The sequence below is a fragment of the Benincasa hispida genome, chromosome 6 (assembly GCF_009727055.1).
Source record: "Benincasa hispida cultivar B227 chromosome 6, ASM972705v1, whole genome shotgun sequence".
In the NCBI taxonomy this organism is placed as follows: Eukaryota; Viridiplantae; Streptophyta; class Magnoliopsida; order Cucurbitales; family Cucurbitaceae; genus Benincasa; species Benincasa hispida.
The window spans coordinates 30,135,189-30,150,105 of record NC_052354.1 but is presented as its reverse complement, the minus strand read 5'-3'; the positions used below and the strand labels follow the sequence as shown (position 1 = coordinate 30,150,105).

At 36.4% G+C, this 14,917-nt stretch overlaps 1 protein-coding gene across 3 annotated transcripts; it reads right to left on the bottom strand.

Annotated features, from left to right (window-relative positions):
* Window positions 1–194: 194 nt before the first annotated feature.
* Window positions 195–6,967, bottom strand: LOC120080264 (splicing factor 3B subunit 2). Of its 3 annotated transcripts, XM_039034881.1 has the most exons (20): window positions 6,681–6,966; window positions 6,255–6,534; window positions 5,265–5,384; window positions 5,059–5,181; window positions 4,895–4,957; window positions 4,638–4,745; window positions 4,111–4,188; window positions 3,858–3,950; window positions 3,645–3,731; window positions 3,308–3,409; window positions 3,085–3,204; window positions 2,941–3,003; window positions 2,328–2,464; window positions 1,510–1,591; window positions 1,344–1,402; window positions 1,198–1,243; window positions 1,005–1,096; window positions 847–916; window positions 606–693; window positions 195–487 (listed from the first exon to the last, which is right to left on the bottom strand). In XM_039034881.1, the coding sequence occupies exons 2-19, from the start codon at window positions 6,480–6,482 to the stop codon at window positions 622–624; spliced, it is 1,743 nt and encodes a 580-aa protein (XP_038890809.1). In that variant the 5' UTR covers window positions 6,483–6,534; window positions 6,681–6,966; the 3' UTR covers window positions 195–487; window positions 606–621. The 3 variants fall into 3 exon arrangements, with proteins under 3 accessions (XP_038890809.1, XP_038890810.1, XP_038890808.1); XM_039034882.1 differs by having other exon boundaries at window positions 195–693; window positions 6,255–6,495; window positions 6,681–6,967; XM_039034880.1 differs by having other exon boundaries at window positions 195–693.
* Between the last annotated feature and the right edge of the window lie 7,950 nt (window positions 6,968–14,917).

Genomic DNA, 14,917 nt, shown 5'->3' with positions numbered 1-14,917 from the left:
TGTTTAAATTAAAATTCAATTTTTGAATTCTGCTATCAAACACACACAAACATAAAATACAACTCTATTTTCATCCAATCCCTTTGTTTTCACATTTATGTTTTTAGATTCTCTACCAAACCGGTCCTAAACAATTTGGAGCAATCACCTTCTTGTAAAACAACTCAACTCAGATTTAAATGCCATTTAGAAAGAATAAAAGAAAGTGTAGCCAAGCAGCCGTTAACTCAACACCATTTTATGCTTTTTCATGGATTTAATTGGTGTTTGAACTTTGAAGTACAACAGGCATAGCAGCCATGACAAAACAGCATAAAACTCGTTGTGGATGATCCACCTCTTCTCCCATCGCAGCTACTGTTCAATTAAGTCACAGAACAGCAGCCATTTCTATGTTCAGGAATCGAAAAGAGCGAATACAAAATCTACTAAATATGACAAACTACTTCCACTGAAGAGTCGTATGCGACTAACTACGTAGATTATCCTGCAAAGAGGATACAGTTTTAGGAAGAACCACATAATCCTGAAGTTTATAGGATAGCACATACTTCAAGTAAAAGTACGACGGGCATGGCAGTCGTATTCGATAGTGGTTTGATTACCGTAACAAAAGATTGCCTAGAACTTGAAATCCTTCTTCTTGGACTTCCCTTCCTTCTCCTGCATCTTTCGTTTTCGTTTCTTCTCATTCTGCAAGAAAATTTTCCAAATCAAAAGAGATCACAGCAACAATTTCGAGTATGAAAAAAATTTTCTGCCCCTTCTCATTTTCCCCAAAAACAAAGAATAAAGAACTGATTGGTTAATTCATTAGATTGAGGAAAGAAAAAGAAAAAACTGAACCTCTGCAACCATATCGCTGAAGTCCTCCCTCTGACTCCGCAACTTCTCCTCTTCCCTAGCTTCCTCATACCTGTGAAAAGAGAACAAAGAGAATTAGGAGCTGGCACCTGCAGTATGACATGAATGCCAAAACTATACATCTAGGTGAAATCACGTACTTCGCAGGTAGAACGTTTTCCATAGCTTCCAATTCTTCAGGTCGTAAAGTAACATCCACTTTATCAGATTTTTGACCTCTAAGCAAATCAACCTACAAGATAAAATAGCCACAAAAAGACAGATTGACTTATTGTCGATTAATCAGTAATCACCCTTTACATATTTAACATGAAACATCAAAAGGTTCCTTACCCTTTTGGCTCCCGTCTTATCTTGAGTACCACCACTAATAACATAACTGAAGAGAAACATACACATCAAAGTGTCAAATTTAAGCACAAAAAGAAAGAAAAGTTAGATGGCTAGCATAAAAGGATAAAAGCAAATAAATTGCATACGTATGTGTTGTTCCAAGCAAAGTCCCAGGAGCAACTCTCTCTTCCTTTTCTTCAAGGACCTTCAAAAACCAAACAGATAAAAGAGTAAATTACATTTCAGTTTGAAAAAGAAAAACAGAGAGAAGGCAAGTTCTGATAAAATAACATTCACAGAATGTTTGCTTACTTGGTAAAGGGGCCTGTCCGGTTCCTTCCTCTGTTGTTTCCGAAGGTCAATAACATCGGGTGTCTCCACACCAGTAGGAGTGCTGCATGAAATGGAAATCTCAATTATTGAACAGCTTAAAGGATAATCACAGAGGTTAAATTTGGATAGGCAATAATCAATGCGGAGAATAAAATCAAACTGGGAAGCACTCAAAATTTTGGGTTTGGATATCCGAAACATCTGGGATGCAGTCATGAAGGCATGCCTTCAACACAGATGCATATAAGACGAGGCTAAATAAGCATTCCATCTACTAGTTATTTTCTTTTTTTTTTAAAGTTAGTTATTCATTTTAAACATACAGTTGGATTGGACTTGGACATGGCTGGGACAGAATATATAACAGTTTCAGGACAGTATACTGGTTTTAATTGTTTAAGTTCAGTCTATTCTAGCTAAAGTTAAGGCTTCTATTAAAAAGAAAAGAAGCCTCAAACCATGTTACCAACTCAAATTGGAATATCATCCCTTTTGGCAGGAATACCTCAGTAAATGAAATAAATCCATTCACATATATTCAAAGCATTCATATTAACCGAAGTTTCTTAATCAAACTATGTTGATATTGTGGAAATAATATATTTTGGATAAACAGCCGAGAATAAATGAAAGAAAACACAAAATAACAATAATAGAAAAGAACCCCCCAGAAAAGCCCAACAGCAACTACACTAAAAAGGGGCTCAAGTTAAACAAAATGAGACCCAAAGGATAATTACAAAAGTCTTTATAAACAGAAACCCAAGGAATAAAATGGCAATGAATTGATAGCATACCTCGATAGACTATCCACAGATTCAATGCCATCTTCCATTTCTTCTTCTTCAAGTTCCTCCTCATCTTCTTCCTCCACCTCTTCCTCTTCCTCTTCCTCCAAATCACCCCAATGCTTGGTCTTATCAACAGGTTCCTCCTAAATGAGGCATCAGACAATCAAAAAACAGACATATACAGACCTCAAGAAAGGGATGATAAGAGAATCACACTATTATCAAAAGCTTCTTCCTAAAAGAAGCTTAGTAGAAAGGAATGTCTTAAAATCTCAGTGCTGCACAAAAAGGAATTGGCATAAAAGATAATCCACGTTGATGTAGAAAAGGGAATCAGTGATGAAGTATCACAAACATAGATAGATTAAGAGCAAATATTGAATTTGGTAAATTCACATCTCCAAATTGATCTTCTCCATTAATATCTGTAATTTTACCCCTTCTCCGTAGATCTAGTTCGAGCACGTCTAATATGTTACAATTTTATTGGATGTCCTCAAAAGGACAGTTTAAGCAAGTCTTATGAGAACCTAAATGTTGGATATTTAGTTCTGCTTTTCATGTATCCATCCTCCACTAAATCAATTGAAAACCTTTTGATAGAAAATAAATAAGATACCTCATAGTTAGCTTGCTCCTGCTGCTGAACACCAAACACATCTCCATACAGTGGACGTCCATACTATCCATGAAAACAGAAAGAACAATGGTGAGATTTAGCCGATTAAACTGAAGAAAAAAATATGACAAGTCAAATACTTACTTCATCCACAGGAGGCTTGCCCCAGCCACCAGGATGGTAACCAAAGCTAGCTCCAGGTGGAATGGGAGCATTGAGTCCTGGAATCTTTAGATCTGGATAGGATGGTGGAGGACCATATCTCTATGGGGAAAAAAACACAAAGATAAGTGAAAGATCACAAATACAAACAGATTCAAGAAAACACGGTCAGAATCCAGTTTGACAATAAGTTTAGTCGTCCAACCTGCATGTTGATGAGCCATGGAGGAGGGGCGCCCTCTGGCATACCAAGCGCTTCTTTCAGTTCTTGTGACAGCATGCCTGGTTTCATCTCCCGTAACTTAACCTGTATGCCAATGAACAAACAAGTAAGGAGGCTAAATCCCCAAAGATAAATTACTCAATAGCTGTATTACAAGCAGCGACAATGTACAAATAGTTACTTCTATACCAGCTCCTTATTTATGAACTTAAAATGCACATTGGCCAAAATCATATCTTAATGCATAAAATATAACAAGATGCACTGGTTCCTAGAGACCAAAGAGCATTGTGGATAAATAATAGCAATAGCCTAATACCTCGAACTCTTTCCCTTCATAGTACAGATCTCCAAGAGTTGTCAGCTTTGGCTTCGTTTGGTACTTAAAAAAAGCATCATGAAGAACCTAATGCACAAGAGCCAATTTAATTAGTTAGAACGTTCACATTCTTGACAACAAAGACACCTAGCAGCAGACATAAAACTAGATATTAGCAGTCAAATACACATCAAATCAAAAGGTAGTAAAAACCTGATAATCAATATCCATCTTTCCCATCTTTGGCTGCATTCGTTCTCTTTGCTTTTGCTTCAATTTCTTACTATCCTCTTTTTCTATGTAGGCCTGCATAACAAATATAATAAATAATTCGAAATTTCTTTGTTTTGGATAAGAATTGGCAGTTCCAGGCATCACATTGGGCCTAGCATGTGTATTGAAATACATTTAGACTGAACATGGTTTTGCCAGCGTAATATGAACTAAACTTGTAGTAAGAAGTCACCTGTCTAATCTTCTCAATTCCTGTTGCTGCAATAAAATCTGGAAGTTGGAATGGCTGCTTCTCGATACCACGCTTCCCCTGCAAAATAAATCCAACCACTAAGTTCCAATCCAAACTAAGATATTAATTCATCAAAAGAATCATAGAATGGCAGGGTCATTATTAACGGAAAGATATAAAATTTTAAAACAGACTGATTTTCATATTGATGTAGATATATAAGGAAAAATATCATGCAACACAAATTTTCCCATAACTGCAACATAAAATTGTTCACATCCCAGCCCACACCACAAAATATGCTAAAATAGAAATAATCCATGGGTGCTCTTAGCAAACACCTACAAGTTCCGGCTCCAATAGTGTCACAGCCACACCCCTGCAAGAATCAGATATGTACATATAAGAGAAACCTTATCAACACGATCTTCCCTCACTCAACTCTCTCATTTCCTCATGTTGAACATACCCATCAATTGTGCATAGATGTATATAGATGTAAATTGAATATCAGCAGAATTACTGACCTGTAAAAATTTCCTTTTCTGACACCAATGCCTTGGCACAGGAACTGTGTTACGATAAGATTTTAGATAAACAAGTAACTTGGGATCAGCTGCAGTTGCGTCCCAGATCTGAACAGTAAATAGAATAAGCACAAAAGAATGTCAGAACCAGCAAATATGATGATTTTGTAACCGGACACTCTCTGGTGCCAGGTTTATATGATGATTTTGTAAGGTAAGAGATACGCGCAATACAGTATAAAGTGCTCCATATCTACCTCAACAACATCTGGTCTTGAACAAATCTGCTTCAACTCTGCAATCTTCATACGGCGTTGCAGCTGAAAGTTGCAAGAACCATTTACTTTCAGATCATTATGACAAGCAATAACCAATGCGGTCCTTTCTACATAAATGGTAAGATAATAGCAAGGCTCTATACCTTCTTTTTCTTGTTTGACAAACCTTTTTCCTTTTGTTGGATATCAAGTTCTTCATCATCAGAATCCGAGTCTGACTTTTTAGATGCTGCATTTTGGGCAGACTCGTCTTTGTTTTCATTCTCCTATGTAGAAATAGAAAGAAGAAATTTCATGACTGAATAAACTGAACTGATAAGCAAAATTAAACGGGTAAGTTTAAACATACCTCAGCACCAGCAACCTCACTGAAACTGAATTTCTCAAAAACTTTTCTAAATTCTTCATCCAAGTTATCATCTAGTTCGGCCTTCTCAGGTACATATTCGATTTCTACTTTCTCAACAACCTATAAATTCAAAAACAAATAAATGCATTTTGAATGCCTCATTAACATCAAGCAATTCATTTAACCAAATGGCACAAACAGCGGAAAAAGAAGAGGGAATTGACCCATGAATGTTCTTGCTGTCCAACCATCAAGATTCTAAGTTCCTTTTTTTTATTAGTAAGAAACAAATAGGTAGATTCCTCAAGAGAAGGTGAACTTACAGCATAAGGACCAGGGTAGAGATGACCCCTGCCCAAGGCTAAAGGAATATTACAAATGGAGAGTTGTTAATAATCATTAGATGGCTAAACTTACAAAACTCTAAGTCCTACTAACCTTATTAACCAAATTCCAGGCAGAAATATCAAAGAAAAATTATCAGCACCGTGTGCCTGATAACTTCAGCTAAACGGAAGGGTTAAGGATAAGAAAAGATTCTAATGAGCCATGAGCCATAACATGATCTGTATCATGACACCTCAAGATGGACTATGTACCAAGAAAGATACTGGAATTGCTAACAGATTAGTTTGTTGATGTATTATTCTCTACGGTCTTTCAATAGATAATGGAAACTTAACAATTGAACCTAGCTTTATCTGGTAGGGGTAGGGCTCAGTGCTACGTACTCACTTTTTAACTCACATAGAGCATCATCTAAATCTCAACTTAAATCCGCTTGTTATGGTAAAAAAATGATAGATGTCTTAAGTCTCTAATATAAACTCTCCTTCCCTACATGACAACCCGGAAATTCCACCTATCTAGTTCGACCTTCATTCCAAAAACCAGTATTTGCCAACAAGACCCAAACACTGAGAGAAGATAACCCTAAAACCACAAACCAACAACCATTTCCTCAACGTAAAATACGGAAAGAAAACAAACCTGCAGTGGATCATCGTTCTCCTTCGTGTCGTCGCCGGAAGCGTCACTATCTTCTCCAGCAGCAGCCTCCTTCACCTTAGAAGCCTTCTGGTTCTTCTTCTGCTTTCGTCGACGACGACGGCGTTCACTTTCTCGTGACTTCTTGGCGGCGCCAGATTTAGGGTTAGAATTAAGGTCCAAGTCGCCATTCGAAACAACTCCATTTGGCTGAGAAACCTCCGCAGTCATGCTCGGATTCAATCTTCGCTCAAATCAATCAATAAACAAACCGCGCACGCAACTGTGAGAATGGAGAGGAGAACGAAACACAACAAATCAAAATGGAAATGTACGGAAATCAGCAGATGACCAACAGGAAAGCAACCAAAACCGTGGAATAAAAGGCAGAAAAATAACAAAAACCATAGAGTAAAGAAGAATAAGAACCTGTTTCCGGCAAGGACACGGCGGTGGAGGAGAGTAGTAAGGGCAAGACGGGAAGCAGGTTTTTCGTCGGTTCTCGGGCGGGGGCAGAAAAGAGAGGCAAGGCGGAGGTGGCGGTGGAAAATCGTAGAATTATATTGGAAGAGAATCAGGCAGGTGGTGGAGGTGAAATCTCAAAAATCCACTCCGTGTGTTTGTGTGTTGCAGAGATGAATTCCAAAACAGAGAGATTGAACGGACGCCCAAATTACAGTAATAATTCAGAGAGGGTAGTGGGAGATTTTGAAATGTCTGAATTGACCCTCTTTTCAATCACATAAATGGGTTTTTCAAGGGGGAGTTTGATGTGCGATAAAAACAGAGAATTAAGTTGGTAGATTTACATTGTATGTGTTTGGTATAAAGACTCGGGTTGAGTTAGTAATTATTGTCTGTATTTAGATGCATGTGCTGGTTTTGTAAATTAAATTAATTTTATCTTTTTTGCTATTGTTGATTTTAATTTTTAACTATACATGTGTTTTTCTAAGAAAAAAAACTTCCAATTCTTTTCCATTCTCAAAACATATCAAATTCCTTACAAAGTATTTAATATACAGAATACAAAATTTTGAATTCAATTTTTTAAACAGTCAAATAGAAGTGATTATTTCATTCAAAAACCCAACTTAATCATTAATTACCATAAAAATTAAAAAGAATTGAAAGGATTAGTGTCATCAAATGAAACTATTGACATTGTTTTAGATGGAAGAGCTGACACTTAAATGTTAATTTAAAAAAAAAAAAAAACTAAAATCTTTCAATTTAAATCATAAAATCAACTATTAGATAGTCTTTTTTTTGACAAATTTCTAGAATATGGATTTACTTTTTCTAAAACCGGTGAAATGATTTTAGAAATATTGATATTTATTTTTCTACTATTATGTTACATCATTGTACAAGCTATTTTAAATTTTTAAAAAAAAAAAACAAACAAACAAACAAACTTGAGCCATAATTTTAAATTTCACTATTTCGTTAGGTTATGTAATATTTGAAAACATCAAATGATAGGTTGTTTAAAACATATCGTTGAAATTTTGTTTAGTAAAACAATAATAGGATGTCACATGTAATATGTTTTAGATCTAAGAAAAAAAATGAAATAGAAGAAGAAGAATTGGATCTAAAAGAATAACCATGGAAAGAAAATTAAAAAAAAAAAAAAAAAAGAGTGAGAGAAAGAGAGAGAAAGGAGGAATTGAGAAAGAAAAGGGAAAATAAAACTCATACGAGCCAGACAGCGAGAGAAGAGAAAATAAGAATGAAGAACCAGACAGCAAAAGAAGAGAGAAGATGAGGGAAGGGGAATAAATGTGAAGAGAGCATGAGAGAGAGAAACGACAAAGTAATTGAGGAAGTTGGGAAAGTAATGAAAACACATGGAAAAACGGGTGAGAGTGAGAGTGATAAAATGGTGGGTAATTAAACCCACCAATTTATTTTTATCAATGGTTGTCGAAGTTGGGCACACAAAGGTGGTAGGCAGAGTATGTCGTCGAAGTTGCTTGTGCGAAGGTAATCGTTGGAGTTAGGCGCTAGAGTTATCATCGAAGGTAGTTGGTGGAGCCCAGAGTTCTTCATCGAAGTTGGTCATGCAAATGTGGAAGTTAGAGTTTTTTTTTTTTACCGAGGTGGTTGTCGAAATTGGTTGTCGGAGTGTCGTTGGAGGTGGTTGTCGGAGCTTGGAGTTGGTCATCGGAGTTGGCCACCCGAAGGTGGTCATCAGAGTATGTCTTCAGAGTATAGTAGTGGTAATCGCCAACGGAGACCAATCGGTGGAACCATTCAAAACATTGAAGGGAGAGAGAATTGGGGAGAGTTGGGGTGAGTTGGTAAAATAACCAACTCAACCTCACCAACATTTAAAGTTGGTTGTCAAAAATTGAGTTGGTAAAAAATACCAACTCAACCCAACTCTCTTTGGTTGTTAAACACCCCTCAAGTGTATTTCTAGCAAGGTTGGGAGAAGCTTTTTGTACCAATTATATCCTTTCGTTGGTAACTCTTTTCAATTATACTTTCATGCCTATTTTGTCTTTGATTACAAATGTTCTATTATGTTGGCTCTGCAAAACAAAATTAATGGTAATCTAAAAAGTAGGCCTCGTTTAATTTATGTTTGTTCTTGTTTATGGAAAATGGAATGTGGGGCACACCTCCAAATCTATAATGAAAGAATGCAATCCAATAAAAGCGCGAGGATGATTAATCTGATTACATTTCAAAATTAGGTGAGATCCACTAGTTAGGTTGATACCGTCACCATTATTATTATGTTACCATTATTATTACTATTGCAAGTATAAATCTGTCACATTTACTATTACCGTTTGACTCTAAACGATAACAGTAATGGTAAATGTAATATATTATTTGTTTAACACAAATACCTCAAAACAACTAAACTTCCCTTATCAGATTACAAAAATGAGCATCTGACTCAATGATCAAATGCAACCACATAGATAATGTAAACCCCGAATCATATTTTTCCTACATAAATATGTTTAATAATGTGATTAGTATGCTTAGTGGGTTAACATGTGAGTTAATATTAAATTGTAAGGAAATGGACGAAGAATAAGGAATTGAAAAAGGGGGAAATTTAAGGGTAGAAGACATGGCTCTCGAGTGAATATGTGTTAGCCTAACAAAAAAAATTTTTTGGCTAAGTGTTACCATGGGCGTTGGCCATGTGATGGGCATCGATGGGAAGACATTGGGCATTGATCTTGTCTTTCGAGGTTAGGCAAGCCTATTTGGTGGCTAAGTGTGGTCGAGTGTTGATGCTAGAGGACGGGGATGTGCAAGCCAAGGTGGTCGCGTTGGAAGTATGAAGACACCATACGTTGATAAGGTAAGTGGCAACAAAGGCTTGTTGAGGTTAGTGAAGCTTGTGGCAAAATGTGTGTTATGCGTTAGCGAGATGGGCGATGCTAGACAAGGTGTGCTTAAGGCAATGGCATAGCTGATCAAAGACTGAGCAAGGGCATGAGTGGGCTGCCAAGGTGATGATGTTGTAGACGCCAAGTTAAGGGCATGTGATGATGAAGTAATGCGATAATCAAGCTTGCGAGGTTACGAGCTAGGAGATGAGGTGACAAGACAAGTCATAGGCGATGGTGTTGCACACCAAGGGGCCAAGGCGAAAACCTTAAGTAAGTTATTGGACAAGGCATGTGTTAGTGCATGCGATGATCATGTGTAACCTTGAGTGTGGGTGATGGCTGGGAGGTTGCTTGCCTTAGTAGTAACTATGTGATAACGCAATCTTGAGAGGTCAGGTTGAGACATGTGACAATCTAGAAGCTAGTGGTCCATGAGGTATGCGACAATACAACACCTTGTGGCTAAGGGAAGGCCAAGGGAAATAGCAAACAAACTAAGTCATGATGGATGGCGAGATATGTTAACGAGATGCGACAATGGGTGTTGGTGTACGATATTGAGGCTTTCTTGCATGGATGAATGACCAAGAGAGAGCTTGCATTGATTGCAAAGGATTTCTCAGCATGATTAGGCTTCTAAATGGGCCAGCTACCATAATCAAGTTAAGTAGTCTCAATTAGTGGATAAGGTGGCAACTTAGAAGTTAAAGGTCAGCATGCATATTTTAATATAAAAGAAGAGCTGAATTTAATAGGCTGGTTTGGGCAATCTACTCGTGCAATTGAAGTGATTCCAAAGCCATTTGAAAGCTGAGAGAGTCTAGTTGTTGAGATATGGCTGCTGGAAGAAAATCCCAAAGGGAACGAGCTGTAAATTGAAGAAACAACAAGAAGGTTGAGCTATTGAGTGACTCTAGGCCAATGTTGAAGATTTGAAGTTTCTGGCCAAACCACGAGGAATTTAAAAGCATGTTAAGACAATTTTGAACAAGTTTATAAAAGGAAATTTTCTGAGAAAAGCCCTAAAAACGAGTTATTTGAATTATAAGTTGAAACTAGAATCTTTGAACAAACAGGCAGCTTGAAGTTGGATGCGCGTGCACGAGCAATAGCAAGCATCAACGAGCTTTAGGCTGAGCGTGGGACTGTGTATGCAATTAAATATGATCTAGACACCAAGGGAAGGTGTATGCAATGTTGTACAGCTTGAAAGGCGCCTAGGTGGTGCGATTGGCACAAGTCGAGTGTGCTTGAAGGAATGATTGTTATATAGCCAAGTTATACCTAGAGGAAAATCTAAGTACTCAATGGCTAAGAGGATTGGCGTTGGAAGCTAAGACCTAAGCATTAAGAGGCAAATGAGTTTAATTATGGAAGTTAGTCTCAAAAGGGGGACCATTTCTAGTAGCTAAAGTACATTGTTGTGTCCGCATGATTGACACCAATAGGGGAAGCTTATCATCCTTGAAGGAGTTGCCCAAAAGCCATGAGGGACTAAGTTGCTTTGTAAATGTTATTTAGAAATCTATGTTTAAGTAAAAACTTATTCTCATGCTAGTTATTTTACAAGAAATTTCCTAGCTAACATGTTTACCTATGATATTCAAGCATGCTAGTTTATGAAGTTTAGAAAGCATGTTTTATAAGTTCAGTATTGATAATTAATGCATGCTAGCTCTTTAAAGAAAGTTTTACAACATGTTTTAATTAGAACTAAGAACGCATAACTATCAACGCATGCTTCAAAGTAAATGATATAGTTCAAAGTAAATGATTTAGTAAATGTGATTTATGATTATAACACAATAGGCTCAGTTATGTCTTCATGACTTAAGCACACATGATTTAGTAAATGTGATTTATGATTATAACACAATAGGCTCGATACTGAAAGACTTAAAAAAGGTATATGAGCAGTAGTACTTGAGGTATGATGGTACTTAGTTGTAACCACGTGCACGTAGGTAGTTGACGTCGAGGGATTGAGCAAAAGGGTTCTCTCTCGACTAAGCCTTAACGTTGAAGGTTTTAACAAAAGGGTTATCTCTCTCAACTAAGGATCAATTTAGCTAAGTTTTCAGACATGTTATGTTTAAGAGTTTTATGTGTACTATTGCTTGGCAAGTCTCCAATTTCAGTTTCAGCTTTCTAATTCCAGTTTTAAGCATGACAACTATATTTTATTAAGTCACTCACTGGGTTAGTAGCTCACCCCATTTTAAATGTTTCCTTTTCCCCAAGTAGCAATCAACTTCCCAGAAGATGACTCTACTATTACTCCGCCATTCAAGGACTCTAGGTACAAAGCAGTTTAGTAGTTGTCTATAAATACATACATATGATTTGAGCATACAAGAACTAGGTTAGCAAGCTGAGACCCACAAGATCTCGTATTGTGTGTATTCTGTTTGTATGTTGGCTATTTGTGAAACCCTGTTGGTATGTGACTATTAGTTATTGAATGTTTATATACATGTTTGTTATTATCAGGGTTTCTAAACAGGCTGAGCAGGTTAGTAGGTAATAAGTGTCAGCAAAAGGGTTGGTAACTGCTGTAGTCATATCTCATTTCAGGTTAAAAGGATAATCTAAGAGGGGATGTGACAAGTTGGTATCAGAACATAAGGTTTTGGGAAAAAGAGAGAGTCCATGCATTAGTTTAGGTCCCTAAAGTGAGTCCTTAACACATGTACTTATTAAATAAGTAAAGATGCCGAGAAGAATTGGCAGGCTGAGCAAGCAAACAACAGGGGAGGATCCTGAACCTACCTCTAAAGATCCTAAAGTTAGAAGGGATCCAGACTCAAGTAGGAAGAGAGGTAAAGATCCATTGATTCCAGAAACGACCTCAGAGAGTGAGTCGAGTACCCCACAGGTAGGAATAGATTCTCAGCTAGAGGATAGAGTATTTGTTAGGATCACCTAGAGGTTGGCGGCGAGTGTGGGATCGGTTTAGGTAGACTTAGAGAAGAAGTACGACATCGAAAGGCTAAAAGCCTTAGGTACAACGACATTTAATAGTTCCACAGATCCAGAAAACGTTGAGGTCTGGTTAGATCTGATCGAGAAGTGTTCTAGTGTGATGAGATGCCCAGACAACCGTAAGGTCGGGTTAACGATGTTCTTGTTACAGAAAGGAGCCAAGAAATGGTGGAAAGTAGTAAAGGCCAGGAGGAGTAGTTCAGAGGCTATGTCTTGGCCAAAGTTCAGGAAAGTTTTTTAAGATACTATCCGAGTTCTTTTAGGGAAGCTAAGAGAGACGAGCTTCTCAGGATAGTTCAGGGATCGATGACAATTGTTGAATATAAGCAGAGATTCACAAAGTTATTACAGTATGCTCTGCCGATCATAGTGGAAAAGAATAAGAGCTGCAGGAGATTTGAGAACCGTCTGAGCAAGGAAATCCGTACTCCAATCACTTCTACAGCTAATTGGGTGGACTTCACTCAGTTAGTTGAGACATCTATTAGAGTCGAGAGGAGTCTAGCCGATGTAGACCAATCTCAGAAAGGCAAGAAAGAGCAGCAGAGGATTCCAACAAAATCAAGAGGTATATTTCTGATGGACAGTCACATTAAGCAGACTAAGTATTAAAAAAAAAAAAAAAAAAAAAAAACTCACATCAGTGGCACACGTTTTGTCAAAAATCTTATTATTTCCAAATTTTCCATAAATCCAAATGAATCATCAAATCTTTCTATTTTATCCAATTTCCCTATTTTTTCCCCTAAACCCTAATTGTTAACTTGGGCTTTTGACTTGGTCAAAGACTCCCTGTTTAACCTCCCTAGACCCAACTGAGCCACACACTTAACCTGGAAAGACCCACAAGCTTGAAATGAGTTTATTTCACCTTCATATAAAACCAAAGGAAGATATTACTCAAAATTTAAAAAGCGTAAATCCACTAACTTCAAAAGAAATTTCAAATTACCTCACTTGAAAATTTCAGGTTGTTATAAACTAAATCCTTTATAAGATTCCTATATAACATTTAGCATGATTTAAATAAGGTTTTAACAAATTAAATTCGGTTTTTATAAAGAAAGTTCATTAGCTAGTTAAGTACGCTAATTTATTTAGCTAACCTAAACTGCATATTAATTACCATAATTATCATTATTAATAAAATTATCACATAAATCTCATTAGTATTTCTTATGATCATATTAACCTTTAGTATATGCCTAAAAAAATACATGAAAATGATTAGCAAATTTCAATATTAATGAAAAAATTTGAAAATATAAGTAATAGTGTTTTTACCAAATTGAAATTTTATGCAAAATAAATCATAAAAATTAATTTTAATGCCTTAAACATACTTTTGACTAACTCTAAACTACTAGTCATGATTTCAAGGTTTCATAGCCAACACATTTTAATTTTGATATCAATCAAGCTCAAATTGGAAAGATTACATAAACTAATAAAACACAATTTTATACTAGTTTTAGGGACTGTTTTGAACCAATTTCCGTTCTAATTTTTAGACCAAAAATCAATATCTAAATAGCAATATAAAACACCTAGTTTCACTGGGAACAGTCCCCAAAGGAATATGAAAGCTAGAAAAATGAATCTTACCATTTGATGTGTTTTCCTCTCTACTGTAATGATGGGTGGAGGAAACCGTAAGAAACTAAGGAGCTTGAAATAATGCCTGAATACCTTAGAAAATAGATATGAACATGCTTATGGTCTAAAAAAATGAATAGAGAAGGTTTTACTACAAAAGGAGATTGAAAAGGGATTTTTCTTACTGATTTGATGCTACCGATGAACAATCTTGTGAAATTCAATAACAACACTTGGAACAACTTTGAATACACAATATTCTCTTTAAGAAGTGTGATTTACAGCACTAGGGTAGGGGTTAGAGAAGAAATTTTCAGATTTCTTTAGGCTTTCTTAAAGAATAAATGAAAGTGCACTTGGGAAACTTAATAGATGACAATGCTTTTGAAAAATGAGTAAACCTCTTTTTTTTTTTTTCCTCCTCCATGCATGCACGACCAAGAATTATTAAAATAGAGTTTTTGACTATTCAATTCACCCACCTTACTGAACCTAGGGTGGAAGTTCAAAACGTTGGGTTAATGAAATTATATGGTGGTTGAAGTTAACTTATCACTTGGGTTCTTCCTATTTCCTATGTACCCTTTTCAAATAAACACTAATTAATGAATTTAATTCTTATATTTTTAAATCTCTAATTATTTTGTCTCACTATTAAATGAGAAATTTCGGCGACTCACGAGTTGCCACATCATCAATGAAGGCCCAAGCCTATTGAAAAAATTA